The sequence below is a fragment of the Spinacia oleracea genome, chromosome 1 (genome assembly GCF_020520425.1).
Source record: "Spinacia oleracea cultivar Varoflay chromosome 1, BTI_SOV_V1, whole genome shotgun sequence".
NCBI lineage: Eukaryota > Viridiplantae > Streptophyta > Magnoliopsida > Caryophyllales > Amaranthaceae > Spinacia > Spinacia oleracea.
The window spans coordinates 131,619,799-131,642,288 of NC_079487.1; the positions used below are offsets into that span (position 1 = coordinate 131,619,799).

The 22,490-nt window shown below is 33.8% G+C and overlaps 2 protein-coding genes across 2 annotated transcripts; both read right to left on the reverse strand.

Annotated features, from left to right (window-relative positions):
* Positions 1-10,903: 10,903 nt before the first annotated feature.
* On the reverse strand, positions 10,904-15,477 carry LOC110787167 (GDSL esterase/lipase 4-like). Its single transcript, XM_021991741.2, has 5 exons — positions 15,076-15,477; positions 14,439-14,560; positions 12,371-12,604; positions 11,917-12,169; positions 10,904-11,830 (listed from the first exon to the last, which is right to left on the reverse strand). Exons 1-5 carry the CDS (start codon positions 15,326-15,328, stop codon positions 11,598-11,600), a joined length of 1,095 nt encoding a protein of 364 aa, XP_021847433.1. The 5' UTR covers positions 15,329-15,477; the 3' UTR covers positions 10,904-11,597.
* A 1,279-nt stretch (positions 15,478-16,756) lies between these two features.
* On the reverse strand, positions 16,757-19,797 carry LOC110787217 (GDSL lipase). The gene is made up of 5 exons (XM_021991802.2): positions 19,327-19,797; positions 19,115-19,236; positions 18,027-18,278; positions 17,526-17,784; positions 16,757-17,303 (listed from the first exon to the last, which is right to left on the reverse strand). The coding sequence occupies exons 1-5, from the start codon at positions 19,556-19,558 to the stop codon at positions 17,071-17,073; spliced, it is 1,098 nt and encodes a 365-aa protein (XP_021847494.2). The 5' UTR covers positions 19,559-19,797; the 3' UTR covers positions 16,757-17,070.
* Between the last annotated feature and the right edge of the window lie 2,693 nt (positions 19,798-22,490).

Sequence of the window (22,490 nt, forward strand, 5' to 3'; positions counted from 1 at the left end):
AATAGTAGTCAACCTTGTCAAACTAAAGTTTCTACTTTTCTAGTAGTCACATGTGGTAAGAAGTAGCTTTTGAATTAAAATCATGAAACCTATGATTTAGATTACAATTTATTCAACAAAGTTGTTTAAGGAAAATTCAAATCTTAGTTGATAAGATCTACTAGGAGTCTAGGATTAATCTTATCAATTACTGATCATCAACAAAAAATAAAAAATTGAAAAACAAACCAATGAATCAAAACTTAAGGATAACAACAAATAAAGTTTGGACCATTTATTTATTATTATTATTCCAATTCTTTTAGTAAAGGGTCCCAAAAAACAGATGAAACCACAAGTGTTAAAGATAAAGTACACCAGTTAAATTGGGGCATAGACTACACAAAACTAGGAAGAGGGCCGGGCTTTGGCTGGGTTTTAGCGACTTACGGGTGAAGTTTAGTTTGCGTAAAGAAAGCCATTTGATTTCTGGCTGGCTGCTGCATGAATGGGCCCACTTAATAGATGTATCGGCCCACCTTTTAAATCAAAATAGGTAGAGCCTTCTTTACATATTTTCTGGACCACCGGCTGTTACATGGAATTTTGTGTGTAAAATCACCTTATTAGATTCGACAAAACGTGGCTACTAAAAGGATTTCTAATATCAAGTGAGTTATGGCTAAATTGTATACAAGTCACCTAATATAATATTCGCATCGTTTTTATTTTTTACACTATTCAGTATTCGCCTAATTTACTTTGACCTTATTTATTTCCAGTATGTTATGGGATGATCATGATATTATAAATATCATGGTTTTGGCGGGAAAGTTAGTTGCAAAAGTTAGTTAAAATCAGTTAGCTAGCTTTTAAATAAATTCCCTTAATTTTAGGAAGTTGTTAGAAGGTTGTTGCTGATTCCTTATGCCAGCTTATATAAGGCATCATTCATTGTACTTGTTAATCAATGAATATAATAACAACTTCTACTATCTCCTTCTTCTTCTTTCCCTTTTCTTTCTGCGCAAGCTTCCTCTCTTCTTCTCTCATCTATTTCTTAAACACTGTCAACCATTGTTGGAGAGCTTGAGAGCTCCCATATCATTGGTATCAGAGCAAACGCTGCCACACTCTCTCAAATTCTGTAATCAGTTACCTAGACCTGGCTCCTACTGCTACAAGGAAGCGAGCAGCCATGGAAGAACAATTTAGGAATCTGGAAAAGAGATTGGAAGAACAAAATTCCAAACTCGAAGATCAGAACAAGAGGATGGATGAAAAGTTTGATGAGCTGATGAAGTTCATGCAAGCTTTCAAAGATTCTGGAAATAGTAATGAAGACACTTCTGCAAACAGTCACAGATCTCACCAAACCAGATCACTAGGTATGAATCCTAAGCTGAATTTCCCTAAATTCGATGGCACTAATCCTAGAAATTGGGTTAAGAAGTGCTGCAAATACTTTTCATTATGTAAAATTCCTGATGAGCAGAAAGTGGATTTGGCTTCATTGAATGTGATTGATAAGGCTGAAGGATGGATGATGAACTATTTGTCTGTTAGGAAAAGCATGATAGTTGACTGGAATGATTTTGTAGCTGATTTGTATGCTAGATTTAGAGATGATTCTGCGCATAATGTGGTAGAAAATTTTAACAAATTACAGCAGACTGGCTCATTAGAAGAGTATATTGATGAATTTGAGAATTTGAGGTCCATTATGATGATGAACAACCATATTTTGCCTGATGCTTACATGCTTGAGAGTTTTATTGGTGGACTCAAACCCACAGTCAAACCCTTTGTGAAAGCCCTCAGACCTGGTACAATTGCAGATGCTATAGACATAGCTAGATTACAGGAGGAGAATCTGACAGCAATGGGTCACAAACCTACCTACAAACAACCTTATTACAGCCCTAAACCCTTACAATCCATTCCACTCATCCCTAGCAGCAAACCACCCTTGTTACCTACTCCCACAAATAAGCCAAACACAACCTTAACTCTTACCAAATACCCCCATCAGAAACCCAAAAACTTCAAATATATCCCTGCTGATGTGAGACAAGAGAAAATTGCAAAAGGATTGTGCTATTACTGTGATGCTCCTTATGATAGGAATCACAAGTGCCAATTCAAAGAACCACAATTATTCACTGTTGAGATTGTGGGAGATGAAGTTGAGGAGGTTAGTGAGGATGATGATGGAGATATGGGAGAAACTGACATCACTGAACCATTAATTTCCATGAGTGCTCTTTCTGGAAGTCAAGGGTTTAGCACTATGAGAGTTAGGGGTATGGTACAGGGCAAACCAATTCAGATATTGGTAGATTCTGGTAGCACACATAACTTTGTGGATCTTAGCATAGCTCAGAAATTGGGTTGCAAAGTGGAAACTATCCCACCTCAAGCAATTACAGTAGCTGATGGGAACCATCTAGCTTGCCAACACATTTGCAAAGGTTTCACATGGACTATGCAGGGCATCAGTTTTGAAGCAGATGTTTTACTGATTCCTTTAGGCAGTTGTGATATGGTGTTGGGAGTTCAATGGCTTAGTTTATTGGGACCTATCTCTTGGGATTTCATGCAGCTTCACATGGAGTTTTGCTTTAATGGCAAAACTGTTCTCCTTAAGGGCATCCCAAGCAAGAAACTGAAAGTTATTGAAGGAGAGCCATCTTCCAAGGTATTTTCTACAGCTGTTCAGTTGTGTTTAATTCAAGTACAAGATCAGTCTAGTAATGGTTCAGTAGCTCCTAATCCACAAGTTTTGGTTGCTGAAGAATTAAAAGAATTACAGCTTACTTACCACATGGTATTTGAGGATCCAGTGAAATTACCTCCTTTAAGGGGAGTGTTTGATCACCCAATTCCCTTGTTACCAGATGCAACACCTGTGAACATAAGACCTTATAGATATCCTTTGAAACAAAGGGATATTATTGAACAACTGGTGCAAGAGATGCTGGATAGAGGCATAATTCAAACTAGTGCTTCTCCCTTTGCTTCTCCTGTAGTCTTAGTTGGAAAGAAAGATGGCACATGGAGATTGTGTGTGGACTACAGGGAGTTGAACAATAGAACTGTCAAAAACAAGTTCCCTATTCCAGTTATTGATGAACTGTTGGATGAACTTTCTGGTGCAGCTGTGTTTTCCAAATTAGATCTTAGATCTGGTTATCATCAGATGAGAGTTCACCCACCTGATGTATACAAAACAGCTTTTAAAACACACACTGGTCATTATGAATTCTTAGTTATGCCATTTGGCTTGACTAATGCACCTGCTAGTTTTCAGAACTGGATGAATCAGGTTTTTAAGCCTCTCTTAAGGAAATGTGTGTTAGTCTTTTTTGATGACATCTTGGTGTATAGCAAAACTGTGGAAGAACATTGGACTCACTTAGCCTTAGTGTTTGAATTAATGAAGTCTAACCACATGTTTGCCAAGCTGAGCAAGTGTGTGTTTGCTACAGACAAGGTGGAGTATTTGGGACATTATATTTCAGCTGCTGGAGTTCAAACTGATCCAAATAAGGTGAATGCTGTCCAAAGTTGGCCTGTTCCCACTACAGTCAAAGACCTAAGAGGGTTTCTAGGATTAGCAGGATACTACAGGAAGTTTGTCAAAAACTATGCATCTATCAGCAAACCATTAACTGATCTTCTCAAAAAGAACAATTTCTCTTGGAATGATCATGCTCAGTTGGCATTTGAACATCTCAAAACTGCTTTGGTAACAGCTCCAGTTCTGGCTGTTCCAAACTTTGACAAACAATTTGTGGTGGAAACTGATGCATCTAAGAAGGGCATTGGTGCTGTATTAATGCAGGAGGGTCACCCTTTGGCTTTCATCAGCAGATCATTAGGACCAAAATGGCAACAATTGTCTGTTTATGAGAAGGAATTGTTAGCCATTGTCTTTGCAGTCCAAAAGTGGGAACAATATCTTTTGGGGAGCCACTTTCTCATTAAGACTGATCAAAAAAGTCTGAAATGGTTGTTACAACAGAAAATTTCCACTCCCTTTCAACAATTTTGGCTTTCTAAGTTAATGGGTTTTGACTATGAAATCCAGTACAAAAGTGGCAAGGAAAATGTGGCTGCTGATGCACTTTCTAGAGTCAATGGTACTGAGATTTTGCTGATGGCAATTTCTGTTCTGGATTCCAACCTTTCAGCATTAATTGTGGCTAGTTATCATCTGGATACTACCCTGCATGATACATATTTGGCTCTTTCTGGTGGACAATTGGTAGATGGGTTTGTGTTACAGAATGGTCTCCTCAAAAAGAAGAATAGAATAGTGGTTGGCCCTGATCCAGTTCTTAGAAAGAAGATTATTGAGTGGCAACATGCTGCACCTGAAAGTGGTCATGGTGGAAGGGAGTTGACTGTTTCCAGAGTTAAGTCTATTTTTTCTTGGAAAGGACTTACTCAAGATGTTAGACACTTTGTTAGACATTGTGTCACTTGTCAGTCTTCTAAATATGATACTGCAGCATCTCCAGGTCTCCTTCAACCACTCCCTATTCCAGAACAGGTATGGGTGGATGTTTCTATGGATTTCATTTCTGGACTGCCTAAATCTGGTGGCAAAGAAGTTATTTTTGTAGTGGTTGATAGACTCAGTAAATATGCTCATTTTATGGCTCTTTCTCACCCCTATACTGCTATCACAGTTGCTCAGTGTTATCTTGACAATGTATTTAAGCATCATGGGTGGCCAAGAACCATAGTGAGTGATAGGGATTCAGTATTTCTCAGTAGCTTTTGGAAGGGGCTCTTTTCTCTCCATGGTACTTCATTCTTGTTGTCTAGTGCTTATCATCCTCAGACTGATGGCCAAACTGAAGTTGTTAACAGGTGTGTGGAGAATTATCTTAGATGCATGACTGGTGAGCATCCCAAGGATTGGCACATGTGGTTACCTCTGGCTGAGTGGTGGTACAATACTCATTTCCACACTGCTAGTCAGATCACTCCATATGAGGTGGTCTACAATCAACCACCCCCCCTTCATTTGCCTTACTTACCCCTAGAGTCCAATAATGCAGAGGTGGATAGGAGTTTGTTGAGAAGAGAAGCTATGATAGACACTTTGAAATTTCATTTGGCAAAAGCATAAGAGAGGATGAAGGTCCAAGCTGACAAACATAGGTCAGAAAGGGTGTTCAATGTTGGTGACTGGGTATGGCTGAAGTTACAAGCTTATAGGCAAGTTACTGTCAGTAGAAGATCAAACCAGAAGTTGGCTCATCATTACTATGGTCCCTTTCAGATTTCAGCTCTTATTGGGAAAGTTGCATACAAGTTAAAACTTCCAGCTGATGCCAAGATACATAATGTCTTCCATGTTTCTCAACTCAAGCAGTTTAGGGGTACTCTTCCTATTGCTTCCCATATTCCTGACTGGTTTCAAGGGATTGATCCAACTCAACATTCTGTCACCCCTGCAGCTATCTTACAGAAGCGTGTGGTTCAGTTTCAAAATGTTCCTCAGGAGCAATATCTTGTGAGTTGGACTGGTTTTGAGGATCATGAAGCAACTTGGGAGGTGGCAGCTGATTTTCATGCTCAATTTCCTTCTTTTGTTGTCTAGACTTGAGGTCAAGTCTTTTTCAGGGGGAGTGTTATGTTATGGGATGATCATGATATTATAAATATCATGGTTTTGGCGGGAAAGTTAGTTGCAAAAGTTAGTTAAAATCAGTTAGCTAGCTTTTAAATAAATTCCCTTAATTTTAGGAAGTTGTTAGAAGGTTGTTGCTGATTCCTTATGCCAGCTTATATAAGGCATCATTCATTGTACTTGTTAATCAATGAATATAATAACAACTTCTACTATCTCCTTCTTCTTCTTTCCCTTTTCTTTCTGCGCAAGCTTCCTCTCTTCTTCTCTCATCTATTTCTTAAACACTGTCAACCATTGTTGGAGAGCTTGAGAGCTCCCATATCACAGTATATGAAAATAAATGTAAGTATATAATATGTTATTGGCTTTATCTTAATAAATATTTCATAAGTTTTAATAATATGTAGTTAAGGATATTGGTGGTCAAAAATGTACATTGGCAAATGTGTTCAACCAAAATGGTGTGAGTATTCCAGGACAGAGGGAGTATTTATTAGTATCGACATAAAGTATGTCATTATCAATAACGCTAGTGACTCTAATTTGGTACTAATTAGTAGCGTAAAGATATCTTAATAACACACTAGTCCATATAAACACCAATGCCAAATTCACCATTACTAATACGAGTCACTTGCTTACATTTAGACACAACCCACTTTTAACGTAGATTTCCTCTTACTACTAATGCCGATATCTGGATCGATTTTCTTACCAACCGAGTAAAACTAACACTCGTATATCGATTTTAAGATTCATACAACCAAATGGATCATTACTGCTCGACATCTGTTTGTACTTAACCTATGAATGGGATAATAATTTTAGTTTATCGTTTATCATTTACAGTTGTGTCGTTTATAATAGGAGTTCTCTGGTGAAGACTGAAGAGGGACTAATTTTAGCAATCCGTGGACACAGTGAGCATGGTGCACCAAATGAACACATGTGCATAAGCAAAAGAACATGACACTACGACAAAAAAACATGCGATATAATATTTCACTTTTTTATAAAAATAATATATTATTTCACTATTTATTAAAAATATAAATAAAAAATATATTCATGTTCTTTTCAGTTAACCAAATACTCTTTTAATTATATACTAGTGTTCTTAAAATGCACCAAACTCATTGTACACTAAGGTCCACCTTCTAATTACGACTAATATACAAATTAAAATATATTTTATAATACCACATACGTGTGTATTATGTTCTCCCTTTTAGTTAATTAATAATATTATTTTATACCTTATCTTTAGAAAAGACTAATCAACCTATACCTTAAATGTGTTTGATCAGTTGAGGAAAAGAATCCAGTTAGTATAAGCCTACCTTTAGTCTGTAAAAGCAACGCAGCCAGACATTATTCGTCCCCGGAATTTCTTTGAATTTTCTCATTCAAAAGTCTACTTTATTAATTGTTTCAGGAATATTTATAGTCTGCAGTCTTGTATGATTAACCCATAGATTTTATGGAAAAACAAAGGTAAGCTTGATTATGAAAAGTTACTCGCATCAGTATTTTATTACTTTCTATTTTAGTGTCAATTGATAAATGATTGAATCTTAACTAGTTTTTGAGTCCATTCAAAGAACAGGAATTATACAATGGTTATTTAATCGTCTTTTAAAGTGCCAATTTTATTGAGTGCTTGTAATTTTAGTGGAAAATATATGATGTATATAGATCATGAGGTGAAAGTTGAAAAATATATAAATTAAATGGTGAATTAATATTGAGTGTTAAAGAGGGAGATGATTCTGCTCCGTTCTCTTCGTCTGGTCTGATCTTTCCTTATTATTGTTATAAATAATAAATAATAAATAATTATTAATAATTAATAATTAATAATTAATTATTTTGACATATGAGTATACATTTTAAAGGTTTTTTTAGCCACTCCATAAATCTTATTAGCTCCGCCACTGTTGCTAGGCACTCCTTAATTGATGCCCGTACGTTGATATTCTATATGTATATAGTGTTTAATTTGGTGAAAAATCGAAAATATTTTGTCACCTAAAAATATGAACACCCAAGTAAGGACAAATATGGGCGCGGAGTATATATTGCTTGAAGGTGAAGGTTCTAGAAGGGATTAAGATCTAGGTAGATGAGGCCAATATTCTTAATTAGGTGTGCGTATATATATATATATATGTGAGGTTAGGATATAGTTTAAGTTGTTTAACATTTTTGTATGTCCTTTGTTTGTATTCATAACAAGTCATTTTCATTTTTCCAATAGTGGAAAAGTAGTAATTGGTAGAACAGGGCATACTATGTCTACCATCATATGGCTACAAAATTGATTAATAGTGACTAATTTATTCGATATACTTTTTTTTTCTTTGTTTTATTGCCATTTGGTGGCTCAAATTATTGCACCTCCCGAGTAAGAGGCTAAGAGCAACACTCCAAGAAGAAATTTGGAAACCAATAATTAATTACAAAGGTAGAAAATCTTGTATGAGTTTTAGCCACTTCGCTATTTGTATTAGATGGTTTGACTAGTTATTTATGTTAATTATATGTATGATTTTTCTGGTAAATCCTTCCCAGTGGCAGTGGCGGAGCCACGGTCCTCTTAGGGGGGTCCTTGCCCCCACTTGATTTTTATTTTTTATTTTTTTATAGTTAAATTTTCAATTTTTTTTTTAAAAATACATAATTTTAGTGAAAATCTTATCAGTTTTTAAATAGTGACCCCACTATCTTGAACTTCTGGATCCGCTACTGCCCAGTGGTTAGCTATATTATAGACTAGATTTTAGCCCGTGCGATGCACGGATTCTATTAAATTTTTATGTTTAAATAAAACTCATATATATATATATATATATATATATATATATATATATATATATATATATATATATATATATATATATATATATATATATATATATATATATATATATATATATATATATATATATATATATATATACCAATTTATATATTATATAGATTAGTTTTTTTTATTTTTCATTGAATTTAATTTCAGATTTATTTTTTAATTATGAGAGTGTTTGTTTTTGGATGAAATTATATCTACGTAATATGAATAATTAATTGATAAAAATTTCTACGTGATAATTAATTATTTATCTATGTGGCACTCGACTTTTTTAATTCAAAATTAATTTTGAATTCTTATTTTTCATTGGCGGAAACCATAATATTTACTACGTGGCGCTCTAATATTGGATTAATGTTTGATTTTAAATTGAATTTTATTTATTTTATTTTAGATTAGTGTTTGATTTTGGATGAATTTTATTTTAGATTTTTTTTAGAGTGTTTGATTTTATGGAGTTGTGTATATTAACAATTAATTAATTAAAATATCTACGTGGCACCTAATTATCTACGTGGGAATCGATTTTTTTAATTCAAAAATAAATTAGAAATATTATTTTTCATTGGCCGAAAGAATTAGTAATCCTAGGTGGCGCTCTAATATTTCAGCAAATATGCCTCCTTTATATATATATATTAGATTAATTAATTAATTAATTAAAATATCTACATGGCACCTAATTAATTATCTACGTGGAAATCAATTAATTTTTAATTATTAGAGTGTTTGATTTTCGATGGAGTTGTATATATTAGTAATTAATTAATTAAAATATCTACGTGGCACCTAATTAATTATCTACGTGTCACTTGATTTTTTAATTCAAAAAGAAATTAAAAACCTTATTTTTCATTGGCCGAAACCATTAGTAATCCTAGGTGGCGCTCTAATATTTCAGCAAATATTCCTCCATTGGCCGAAGCCATTAGATTTTTCTACGCGGCGCTCTAACATTGGATTAATGCTTAATTTTAAATTGAATTTTATTTATTTTATTTTAGATTATTGTTTGATTTTGGATGAATTTTATTTTAGATTTATTTTTTAATTATTAGAGTGTTTGATTTTAGATGGAGCTGTATATATTAGTAATTAATTAATTAAAATATCTATGTGGCACCTAATTAATTATCTACATGGCAATCGATTATTTATTAATTATTAGAGTGTTTGATTTTCGATGGAGTTGTATATATTAATAATTAATTAATTAAAATATCTACGTGACACCTAATTAATTATCTACGTGACATTTAATTTTTTTAATTCAAAAAGAAATTAGAATTCTTATTTCATTGGCCGAAACCATTAGTTATCCTAGGTGGCGCTCTAATCTTTCAGCAAATATGTCTCCTTTATATATGTATATTAGATTTACAGGAAGTACTTTTATTTATAAATCAATATTAGGGATATTGGAATAATTGATTAGTGGAGGACCTTTTCTAGAATCATTTGTAAAAGGCATGGAGCAGTAAATTTGACCAACCTCATGATATGTTAGTCATTTCACTACCGCATTCCCAAACCTCTATTCCAAAAAGCTCCCATAAGCATTTTTTTAAAAAAATTAATCTTTTATCTCTATATTAGGCTTCGTTTTATTTTGTCTAAATTTATATTTTAGTTGAACTTATCTGGAAAAACTTATTTGTGTGTGAAAATGTATGGAAATTTTTTTTTGGACTTTTTTTGACTTATCTAAACTTATTTTATTTGAAATAAGTCGAACAAAACGAACCCTTAATCATATCTCGACCAAACACTCTCATAAAAGATTTGCACCGGTTAACCGCTCTTTAAATTTTAAGAAATCTTGATATTTTATGTAACCTAGGCGCTTATCATTTACCGCAAACAATTCCATTAAAGGTGTGGTCGTGTGGATAGTCAAACATCTCCTTTAATAACAGAAAAAACATTGAATTTCTTCGATGGTTCAAAAGTAGTGTCAATAGTGTGTAGCTTTGCTGTTTCAATAGGTTTACACAATTACACACATTAGATCATTGGATATAAACTAAATTTCTTGTAAAATCGGATGGAGTAGATAATTTCCCTGTTAAAAAAGAAAAGAAAAAACCTTTCCATAATTCTTTAAGTCCCATAGGTTTGATTCAAATCTTTTAGCAATTCTTTATAGAAATTTTTTTACTCAGTTTTAGTAACTTTTAACATATTTTTATTAATTTTTATATTATAAAATACTTTTTAATAGATACATATTTTAAAGGGTTACATTATTTTTATATGTATATTTTATTAGTGATTTTAAAGGGATAATTATTAAAGCAAAAAATATTGTCATTAAAAAATCGATAACATTTACATTATGTCGAAATAAATTTTAAATATTAACTTAACTTTACACCTATATACAATATTTATAGTATATCACTTTTAAATAAGAAGTGATGTTGCTGTTTATCTTAGAAGCTCTGATTTTTTAGTGGACCTAACAGAGTAAAAACATTTGCTGAATTTCACATGCCATCGATCCTATTGGGCCATATGGCATATGTCCTGTGTCCATTTCACATATGACCTACCACTGCGGGCCTTACGAATGAATAATGTCATTGGGCTGATGCACCACAAGTCCACTTCCATGGCCCATTTCAGAAGTTTGCAATTTAGTTGGCTCTAAAGTCTAAACTCAATATTACAGTTGTGTAATCCATCCCGTAGGCTTTACATTATGCTCAAATTCAAAAAGAAAAATCACACTCCTCCTACCCGAACTGGTTCTAACTTCTACGTACATACATGATACAACAGGTTGTAATATGAGTTTAAATTAAAGAAGTCGCACGCCCATCGGCCCATGTACTTGAATTTTTTGAGCACACGTACCTCAAAATAGTCCTAGTTGTATGGTGAATATCCTCATTATATTGCTCGATTATGGCACATAATTTTTACATGCCCTCTTTACAATATTTAGACTATTCCAAATATCCAATACAATTCCTAACAATAGTAGTTTGAGAAATGCGAATTTATTTTCCGATCATGCTAAAAATAATCTATGTAACTGTTATTATGGAACAGAGGGAGTATTCTATAAGGTTTATATGTGCTAATTGCTCCTTGGTTCAATCAACTCATGGCCAAGAAACTTTGCAAGTTGTAAGGAGCAACGACATTAGGTCCACCTAACCAAAATTCACTCGCGAATTGCTCGTTACCTCTATCGGTAGTATGTCCTGCATCAAACCACAAATAATCGGCAGGATTGCTACAAACTGTGAAGCTATTCCCTTTCTTCTGGCAACTAAATCCACCATTAAAAGGTCCACTTCCACAACATGCTATTTCACTTTCCTTGAACCCTGTCATGCATAATTAAGCCGAATATAATTAATTAATTAATTAAACAGATCTAAATACGCTTAATCATTGCATTGTATAAACGTACCATATCTACCACCGTTTAGGACACGAATGTGTAAGGAGGTGTGGAAGTCATATATGGTGTATTTGAACCCAGGAAGTCGGGTTTGCAATCTGTTAACTAGTGCAGAAAATGCAGCATTATACATCTTGGCTAGCTCAACTGGCTCCTCTACACAACTTCCTTGGTATTGTAGCATGAACTTCATTGATGGCATGCACCCAAGAGGTCCTATGTTTTGGAATGCAAACTTCCTTCCTCCTTGGTTGTATATTGTCTAAATTATCAACCATATACTTCAATTAATTAACAAACACAATAGGTAATTAGTTTTTATTCATCTATTAGAGATTCTATTTCCAACTTAGTTTGTAGGGTTTAGGTTTTTTAATCTTACGGAAAACAGAGGCTCTGATACCATGTGAATGCAATAAAAAGGTTAACTTAAATAAAAAGATGAAGATTTAGGATATCTTACATAAATGTGGGAGGTAAGGTTACCAAGTATCTGATTCACGTAGTCTTTCTTCATATAGGGATTGAGAGGAAACCCTCCCCTATTCGTCTCGAAAAGGCTAAATAAGTCATTTCCTCCAATGTTAAACAAGTAGACTGCCTTGGATAACAACTTATTGGTCTCTAATTCTCCAATTCGGTTTCTTAATTTCCATGCCATCTCGACAAAATAGTCCATTTGCCTCGCCAAATTTATCTGTCAGGCAAAACAAGTGAAAACAGATAAAATGAGAAATAAATTATGAACATAAAAATTCATGTCAAATTTTAGTTGTTAAAGAAATAAAGAATGGTGCTTAATGTTAAAATTATTTAAATTTCTATTTTGTGAGGGAACGCCTAAGGTATTTGAACTTTTTTATGTCCCCTTGTAAAATGCTTATTATACTCTACAATCTATACTAATGCGTCAAATTTGTTTAATGAAAAATAAAATTAATATTATATATTTCTAGAAAAAGATCATTACAAACAAAAAAATATACTAATTTTTTGTTTTCATTTTTCTACGTAACCATATACTATTATGATCTTTGTTTCCTACAATTATAATTTCCAAGTAAAATATCACACATGTATCGCGTGAATAAACACTAATAAAAGCTCAAAAAGAACTTTTTAAAATAAAAAAATAATTAAAAAAAATTGTGTCTTAAGTACACCACATGATACACTTGGTGGCTTTAACACTAAAATGTATCTTGTTTGCTTTACGTTAAAATTTCCAGTTCTACACATGTGATTCATTGTCTTGTGTTAATGACATACAGAAGGCAGAGTGATATGAATTTCATACGAGTAATTACATCATATTCTTTTAAAGATAATTGCAATCCACATTAAAGTATGGTTTGCGGAGTAAATAGCAAACCGCATTACTTAATACTTTCTCGGTTCCGCAATAGATGTATCGTTTCTCTTTTGGACACTATTCAATAACTAACTTTGACAATTATTATTTCACATTATATAAAAACAAACATAGTCAAGTGAGATCTTGTTAAACTAGTTGTTGGACCGCGCGCTAACGCGTGCAGTCCCGTATTGAAATTAGTCCGCAAATTAAATTAGAAAAGGAGAAAGTGAAACAAAGAAAAGAAATTGGGAAAATATGTAATTAACAAGACTTGAACCTGTGTTGTTTGAACAAGCAACATAGAGCATGTATGGAAAGGAGTGAAAAAAAAAAATCTTAGTAATAGTGAATTTCACTATTTTGTGACTCACAAGTCATAACATTATTCTTAAGCATAGTACTCCAATTGTTAGTATTTTAAAGGTTTGGGATTCGTACCAATGTGAAGATTCCAAATATCAATTTTTTATAATTTTTATTAACACGTAATTAGAGATATTAATGTCCAAAAAGCATATTATGATACCTGAAAAAAAGAAATGATACATCTATTGCGATGCGAAGGAAGTACTTACGATTTGGTTTAAAAAAGTTCCAAACGCACCTAAACTACAAATCATGGCTTGGTCAAAATTCCAAACCGTACTTCCAAACTGCAACAATACGGTTTGATTTGCGGTTTAACAATTGTCTAGACCGCATTATGAACAATCCTAACTGATTGACTAGCAAAGGCCCATTATATATTTGGGCTAATATTGGTTGATTTATCAATTTGAAGCCCGCCAACCCTAACTAAGGTTAACAACATAATATTCACTCTTTCTAGCATAATTTAATCAACCTGTAATGAATTGAAGTCATTAGAATCATCTTTTATATTCAATCACATTATTACTTACCACCAAGTATAATTTAATCAACATGTATTAAACCGACGTAATCAATAGTCAAATTTGGCTTAATAAGTTAATATGGTGTTTTATGAAATGAAATGGAGGAAAATATCAACTTTTTTTTTTAATTATTATTTTCGTTTGAATAATATGATCACTTTTAAAACAAATATTTCACGATTTAGATGCTAAAAATAGGATTTATACAAGCAAAATGATGTAGAAAAAGTATATTTACTTATTTAGCATATAGTAGTATAATAAAAAGAAAGAAATACCGTTCCAGGACGAGTTTCAACGAGCACACAAGCACTTGCAGAAGCAAAATTGATTCCCTGAGTATAGTCATTAAGCCCTGGTAGCAAATATGGCCTCAAAAACGGCAAACCCGCATATTGAGCTGCCAAAAACAATTACTCATATTAATGATAGATTAACTAAGGCAAATTTGTCAAAAACTACCTTATAAATTTGATTATTTGTGAAAAACTACCTTATAAAAAAAATGTTGTAATTAACTACCTTATAAAATAATTATGTTTTAAGATACTACCTTTTTCCGAATTTTGAACGTTGAATCATAATTTCGGGATTGACTTTATCATATGTATCTCATGAGTTATTTAATTACTCATTTTCCATGACATGCCACATGAGATGCACCTAGTAAAATCGACCCCGAAATGTGTAATCGATGCTTATAATCCGACGAAAGGTAGTATCCTGCAACGTAAATTTTTTATAAGGTAGTTAATTACAACATTTTTTTTATAAGGTAGTTTTTCGCAAAAATCCAAATTTATAAGGTAGTTTTTTACAAATTTGCCATTAACTAATTAACCAAACCATAAATTATCGAATATTCGAGTTTTGTTGATGTCGGTCCAACACATATCATATATGAAGCAAGAATACCTAAGAAATCCGGGATGACACGACCATCAGTATACCTTCCGGCGGGCCTCTTGAAGTAATTCTCGCCGTACGGCCAAAACTCAGCCCCAGCTCCCTCCACACCGTTGTATAAAGTCATACCGCCGTCGTAGAGCGAATCGCCGAAGACGAAGAGGAGATTCTTGTCTTGTGCATTGGAGGTGGTCGGAGAAATAAAGAGTATAGTTGCACATATTGCCAATATCGCCAATATGTTCGTTGTTGTTCTTGCCATATATGGAGAAAGACACCAATTGTTACTTAAATTGTTTTTTTTTTTTGTTTGGGGGGTGAAGTAGTGTCAAAAGGGAGAAACATAGATTAAAGGATCGGAGAGCACGTTAATATTAATGAGGACGTGGGATGCATATTGGCATATTGCTTGCTTGTGTGGAATTAATGATTTTCAACAAAATATAATAAAATTGAAGTATAATAAATGATTGGGGATTATATATCACGATTAATGTTAATAATAACTTAATATTATGTAGTCTAAACTTATCCTTTAGGTTCATCATAATGGTTTCATTTGGCCAATTCAATTAATCATGAATTTGATTAAAATATTCATGAATTTAATTACGACTTTATACACATATACAGTTATACTGGTACGGTTTTTTTGTTTCCCCGATTTTAGACAACTAAATGCAAAAATATGAAAACTACATAAATAGTTTTTTATTTTTGGTTGTCAGTGTTCAAAATCAATATGTTTGATATATGTATAACTATTATTTATTCTTGATTAAATCTAAATCATAAAACTTTCAAAATCAAAATACTAAAAACTGAAAATGGGCAGTGATAATTTAACGAACTAGTAATAGCTTTTTGCAGAGATGATTCAGTTAAATCAAATTAATGTTAGATCGAGTAATTCTTTTATTTTATTTTTTAAAAGAAAGTTCAATGTTATGGAGTAACCAAAGTCAAAATAAACAAGATGATTAAATTTTGCAACTATCTTATTCATGGCTGTATTTTAATTTATACATACTTCCATTAAGTTATTATCAGAAATATGTCGGCTTAAGTCAATAGTTTGTTTAAACTTTCAAGCTTTAAATATTGTAAGAGAACAAAGTGGTAGAGGTATTGTATAAATTACAACCAATTTCATATGGCCTGGTTGTCTGATACCCATCATCCATGTGCAAAATCAAGCTTAATTTGACTCTTTCTAGCTAGTACTTTCTCTAATCAAATATTTGCTGGTTCTCATATGAGATTTCGGCCTATTGTTTATTACTCTCTTCTCTTCGTCACGGAATACTCGTATCGGTTTGACTTTTTACACTATACTCATAATTTACTTTGACTCTATTTTATTTTTAGTATATGAAAACAAATATTAGTATATAATATATTGTTGGCTTCATTTTAATATATATTTTCAAAATACTAATCATTTATAAGTGTTTATAATATGTAGTTCAAGATATCCCTAAAAAAAATATAGTTCAAGATATTGGTGGTCAATGTATACATTGACAAGTGTGTCCAGTCAAAACGGTGCGAGTATTCCGGGTCGGAGGGAGTACTGAAGATCTACATGTATTCTATTTCATTTCCTCCATCTATGTTGGCCTGATCTATGCCTGCTAAAACCTTTTCATTTAGCTCAAACTAATAAGTCATATTATACAATTCACTAACACACAGAAAAAGTAATTTTCCAATAAAAAATAATTTTTGTCCGAAAATATTATACTAGTTCTGTAACGCTCCTATTTAACACGACATAATAATGAATAATGACACAATTTAACATGCCCTTTACAATTGTTGGACTATTCTCATACTTACCCTCAAATCAACCTAAAACCACTACTACTCCGAGCAATGTGACTTCTTTTTTTGGCACATGCTAAAAGTAGTACCTTGTGTGACGTACTATTATTGTCAAATAGAGGGAGTATCACTAAAAGGTTTTATCCATTGTTACAAGCTGTTTGAGTAGCTAGCTTTGATTCAAGTCATGGACAATAAAGTATGCAAGTTGTAAGGAGCTACAACGTTGGATCCTCCCGACCAAATTTCAATCGCGAATTGCTCGTTAGCTCTCTCGGTAGGATGCCCTGCATCAAACCACAGATAATCGTTTGGATTGCTACAAACAGTGAAACTATGTTCTAGTTTCTGGCAAGTGAAGTCACCATTGAAAGGTCCACTTCCACAACAAGCTGTTCTACTTTCCTTGAAACCTGTCATGTATAATTGACATGAAAAATGTAATTAGTTACTAGTAGATCCAAATATGCTTAACTTATTTAGTGTGTGTGAAAATGTCTGAAAAAGAACTTATTTTTGCATAATTTATATTATCTCAACTTATTTTGTGTGAAATAAGTCAAAATAAGTCGAACAGAACAGAACAGAACAGAGCCTTAGGATGTACGTACGCGAAAACATAAACATAAACGTACCAAATCTGTGAGCATTTATGACACGGAGTTGTACGCCGGTGTAGAAATCATATATTGAGTACTTGAACCCTGGTAGTCGGGTTTGCAATCGTTTAGCTAGTGCAGAAAATGCAGTGTTGTGCATCCTGGCTAGCTCGTGTAGATCCTCTACACAGCTTGGTTCAGATCGTAGCATGCAAAGGACCTTCATTGAAGGGAAGTACCCTAGAGGACCAATGTTTGGGAATACGAACTTCCTTCCCCCTTTGTTGTACAGTGTCTATTTTATCCATCAAAGCATACACATATACAATCATTTGTTAGTTTATTGATTCAACTAGAGATACCGATAAGTCTTCTATCAAATCGTCTGACACTTACTAGACCATGCGAAATAGTACACTAATTATCATATTGTGTTTCACAAGAATTTGTGTATAATTTTATGTACTCGTATTAATTAATTAATAAGAAAGATAGGAATGTAAAGGAGGGATATGATTGGGATTTAGGAGTTCTTACATAAATGTGGGTGGTGAGTTCACCAAGTATCTCATTTATGTAGTCCTTTTTCATACGAAGTGAGAGAGGAAGCGGAGGAAGCCGTCTTGTGCCTGACGTAATGGGGTCGAAAAGGCTAAAATAGTCATTTCCTCCAATGTCAATCAAGTATACTGCTTTGGATAGTAGCTTATTGGCCTCTAACTTTCCAACTTGCTGCTTCAGTTTTCGCACCATTTGGACAAAGTAATACATCTGCAATGCCAAATTTATCTGGCAGAAGAAAGCGGTATTGTATTAGCATAAGAATACAAACATAACCGACACCTAGAGTTCCTACTAATCTACATATTGAAGAACCACAAGTTATAATTAAGCTACTTGTAGAATTGTTGAGAGCCATCTGATTTGACGGCATATTGAAGCTGTTAAACTATAGAGAAATAATATTGATTGACGATAATATAACTGAATTGCTTAATCATAACTTGGTTACATAATTGGTTACATAATCATAACTTGGTTACATAACTCTATTAGGTTTAGGACTCTATTAGATTCCTAAACTAACACAACTCTAATTTCCTAGAACCCTAGATATACCATAACTCTAACAGAAGCTACTGGAGTACTGGAAGTGGAAGCATCTTCATTTCAACAAATTTGTCCAACATTTTGCCATTGTCTTGTTCAGTTGATCATCAACAATCCCTTCATTGTTCTGTTGACAACCAAGTCTCCCACCCTTATTTCAATTGCAGAATCCCAATTCGGTAAACTAAACAATAATGCAATTGTCCAATTCCTAGCAAGTTATACTTCCTATGAGTTTTCATGTCCACCAAAAAATACCTACATCCTAATTTTCTATTGTTAATCCCAACTTCTCAAGGCCTAAAACATCAATTGAAACAAGTCTCAAACTCTCCTGACCATTTGTCATATTCCAAGAGTAATCAATCAACATATCAAAAATTGAACCACAGAGATTATCATTTATCAATTCAAATCCACTCACCTTCTGAATAATAATCCCACGATTGGAATGCAAAAATAGGATCTAATTTACATAACTAACCCAAAAAATGAACATAAAAAGTAAGTATTACCTTGCCGGGACGAGTTTCAACAAGCACACAAGCACTTGCAGCAGCAAAATTGATTCCTTGGGAATAATTCTTAGGCCCTGGTTGCAAATATGTCCTCAAATGTGGCCAACCTGCAAATTGAGCTGCCAAAAAAAAAAAAAAAAAACATATAAGATGTAGTTTTGAAGAGTCAAATATAATTTTGCAGAAGTGATGATCGAACGCAATTTTACCTAAGAAATCCGGGATTACACGACCATCACAATACCTGCCAGAAGGCTTATTGAAGTAAGTCTGACCGTAAGGCCAAAACTCAGCACCATCTCCGTCGACGCCGGTGTACAAAGTCATACCGGCGTCGAAAAGAGAATCGCCGAATACATAAAGGGGAGGTTTATCTTTGGCATAGGAGGTGGTAAGAGAGACAAAGACTAGTGTTGCGTACAGCAACAATGCGGTTGCCATGAAGAAAGTCAAAGTTGGTAAGTTTGTGCATCTATTTGTTTTATTTCTTGGCGGCTGTACTCTGTAATTGGTAAGGTCAAGTACTCCGTATTGTAGTACACCAAATTGAGGAACATATTGAGGTGCACGTTTTTGTTTTGTTAGGACGTGGGAATGTGAGGTGACTCGGTGAGGTGCAACTTGGGCGCGATGGCGCAGGCCGGGTCACCGGAAAGTTGTAAAAGAAGTGTTTGTAATTCTAAAGAGTTAAAGACATGTGTGAATCTTTGAGGATGTCAGATGATCGAATCTGGTTAGCTGTCTTTTTAACTAATGGGAAATGGGAATATGTTTGTCAGTGGGCAACTGCCAACTGGGCAATGGCCTTGCACATGTTTCACGGACCCATAGCCGCTTTGGGTAGGAATATCCTTAGCGGGGTTAAAAATCGTCTTTTCGTAACAATAGTCATTAGTAAGTGTATTTTAGTATTTTTACGATATTATGGTACTAACATTTGTAAATTAAAATCAATATCATTAAGCAGGAGTGTAATGATACTTTATTTGATACTTCTAATGATACAAAGAATGTAGTACGGAGTATCTTTTATGGTATAATGGCCGGTACTTATTGGAGAACACAACAATAACAGCAATGGGATTGATGTTGATCACAACAAACTCACAACTGAAGCTCCTACTAAATCTACTGAAGTCTCCAACAAACACAGAAGCAAGTTGCTGTGTGCTTTGTTAGTTCAGTTGTTCAGATTAGTTGATACACAGATTGATGACATGACGTTGGCTTACACAGATTGCTGACATGTAATGATTAGTTGTAAGTTGTTAGATGTGTTAGTTAAGTTGTTAGCTGTGTTAGTTGAGCAAAGTTAGTTGTAACTAACTTCTTCTTTCATCTGATCAGTTGTGAGATGTAGTGCATAGCTTAACTATAAATACTAGCCTACTTCTCTTCTCTGTAATACAGTTTTTACAATCAATAAAAACTTCTCCCTCTCTTCTCTCAAATAAAGTTCTGTCTATGAACTTCTTTATGGTATCAGAGCAGGCAATGATCCTGCCATAATAATCCGCAAAATTCCAAAACAAAATACAAAACAAAAGAAGCTACAAAATTCAGATTGATCAAAATCAAATTCCAAGAAATCTGAATCTTTTCCCACTTCCAATTTTTTTATCAAAGCTAAGTCAAGCAAAATTCAGAACAATGACAGACATTCCTCCTATACAAGATCCCAACAGTGTGTATTTCATACATACATCAGAGAATCCATATGCAGCAGTAGTATCAGACAAGTTTGATGGAGAAGGGTATGCTGAATGGAAGAGAGGAATTCTTCTTGCTTTTGCAGTCAAGAATAAAGTGAGGTTTATTGATGGTTCTTTGCCCAAACCAGCTCTCAATCATGCTGATTTTCAAGCCTGGGATAGATGCAACAGCATGGTTATGTCATACTTGTTGAGGTCCTTGAGTCCAAAAATTGCAAAAAGTGTAGTGTATTTGTCCACTGCAAGAGAAATTTGGAAAGATTTAGAGGAACGTTTTTCAGTGACTTCTGACCCACAGTTCTATGGATTGCAACAGAATCTAAGTGAAATTTCACAAGGTGAAGATAGTGTAACTGACTTCTTTACTAAGCTCAAGATGATATGGGATGAACTCAGCAGTGCAAAAGCTGTGCCAGTTTGTTTTTGTACTGGGTGTTCTTGTAATGTTAGCCAGAAATTTCTGCAAGAAAAGGAAGAAGAAAGGCTGGTCCAGTTGCTAATGAAATTACACAAGAAACATGCACAAGTTCGAACCAATATTCTGATGATGAATCCCTTGCCTAGTATTACAACTGCATACAGATTGCTCATTCAAGATGAGAAGCAACAACAAATGTCAGAAGATCAAGAAATTAAGCCAATGGCATTTGCAATTTCTGATGACAGGAGGGGTAACTATAATAAGTTTCAGCCTAAAGTCTTACAAGGGCCTGAAAATCACAAGTTTGCAGTACAAAGCAAAAGGAATTCTTATTTCTGTAATCACTGCAATATGGCTGGACATTCCATGGAAAGGTGTTGGAAGCTACATGGTTATCCACCAACTCACCATAAGGCAAAGAGATTTGCAGGAGTAATGCAGACTGATGATGTGCAAACTGATGAGAATATCACACATATTTCAGAAGAACAGTATCACCAATTCTTGAGTTTAATCAACAATACAGACAAGCCAACAGACAGCAAAGTGAATATGGCAGGTACTTGTCTAATTACTTCTTTTAATTCAAGATGGATCATTGATAGTGGAGCCACGGATCATATTTGCTCCAACTTAGATTTGTTTCACAAGTATTCTTTGGTTGATGAGGGTTCTAAGTCTATCACAGTAGCTGATGGTAAGAAAGTTCAGGTTACTCATATTGGTGATGTTAGAATTGGTAAAGATATTATCCTTCAGAATGTGCTTCATGTTCCTAGCTGTCAGTTTAATCTGATATCCACTCACAAACTGTGCAAAGATTTATCATGCAATATTATATTTTCTCATGACAATTGTATGATTCAGGGGCTTTCCAAGACAACTACAGTGGTTCTTGGTAAAATAGAGTCTGGATTATATGCTGTGATTGAAGAAAGCATGGAGAATAAGAGAGAGGAGATAAAGGCTGTCCAATAGTTTTGGCTACAGTGAGTGATGAAATCAAGTTGTGGCATCTCAGATTGGGTCACTTGCCCTTTGATAAACTACACTTAGTGAATAAAGATTTGCCTCCAGTAGGAAGAAATTGTGACAGTTTTTGTCAGATTTGTCCAAAAGCCAAACAATGTAGACAATCTTTTCCAATTAGTCAGACTAAGACATTTCAGTGTTTTGAGTTAGTTCGTATTGATGTTTGGGGACCATATAGAGTTCCAACTCATGATCATTGTACTTATTT

Coding starts and splice junctions, on each gene's coding strand:
- LOC110787167 (XM_021991741.2), bottom strand. CDS start 15,328: ATGGCAAGAACAACAACGAACATATTGGCGATATTGGCAATATGTGCA. Junction 12,170..12,370: donor ACCTTACCTCCCACATTTAT/GTAAGATATCCT, acceptor TTGATAATTTAG/ACAATATACAACCAAGGAGG. Junction 11,831..11,916: donor CCTAAACGGTGGTAGATATG/GTACGTTTATAC, acceptor TATGCATGACAG/GGTTCAAGGAAAGTGAAATA.
- LOC110787217 (XM_021991802.2), bottom strand. CDS start 19,558: ATGGCAACCGCATTGTTGCTGTACGCAACACTAGTCTTTGTCTCTCTT. Junction 18,279..19,114: donor TTGAAACTCGTCCCGGCAAG/GTAATACTTACT, acceptor TTCTTCTGCCAG/ATAAATTTGGCATTGCAGAT. Junction 17,304..17,525: donor CATAAATGCTCACAGATTTG/GTACGTTTATGT, acceptor TATACATGACAG/GTTTCAAGGAAAGTAGAACA.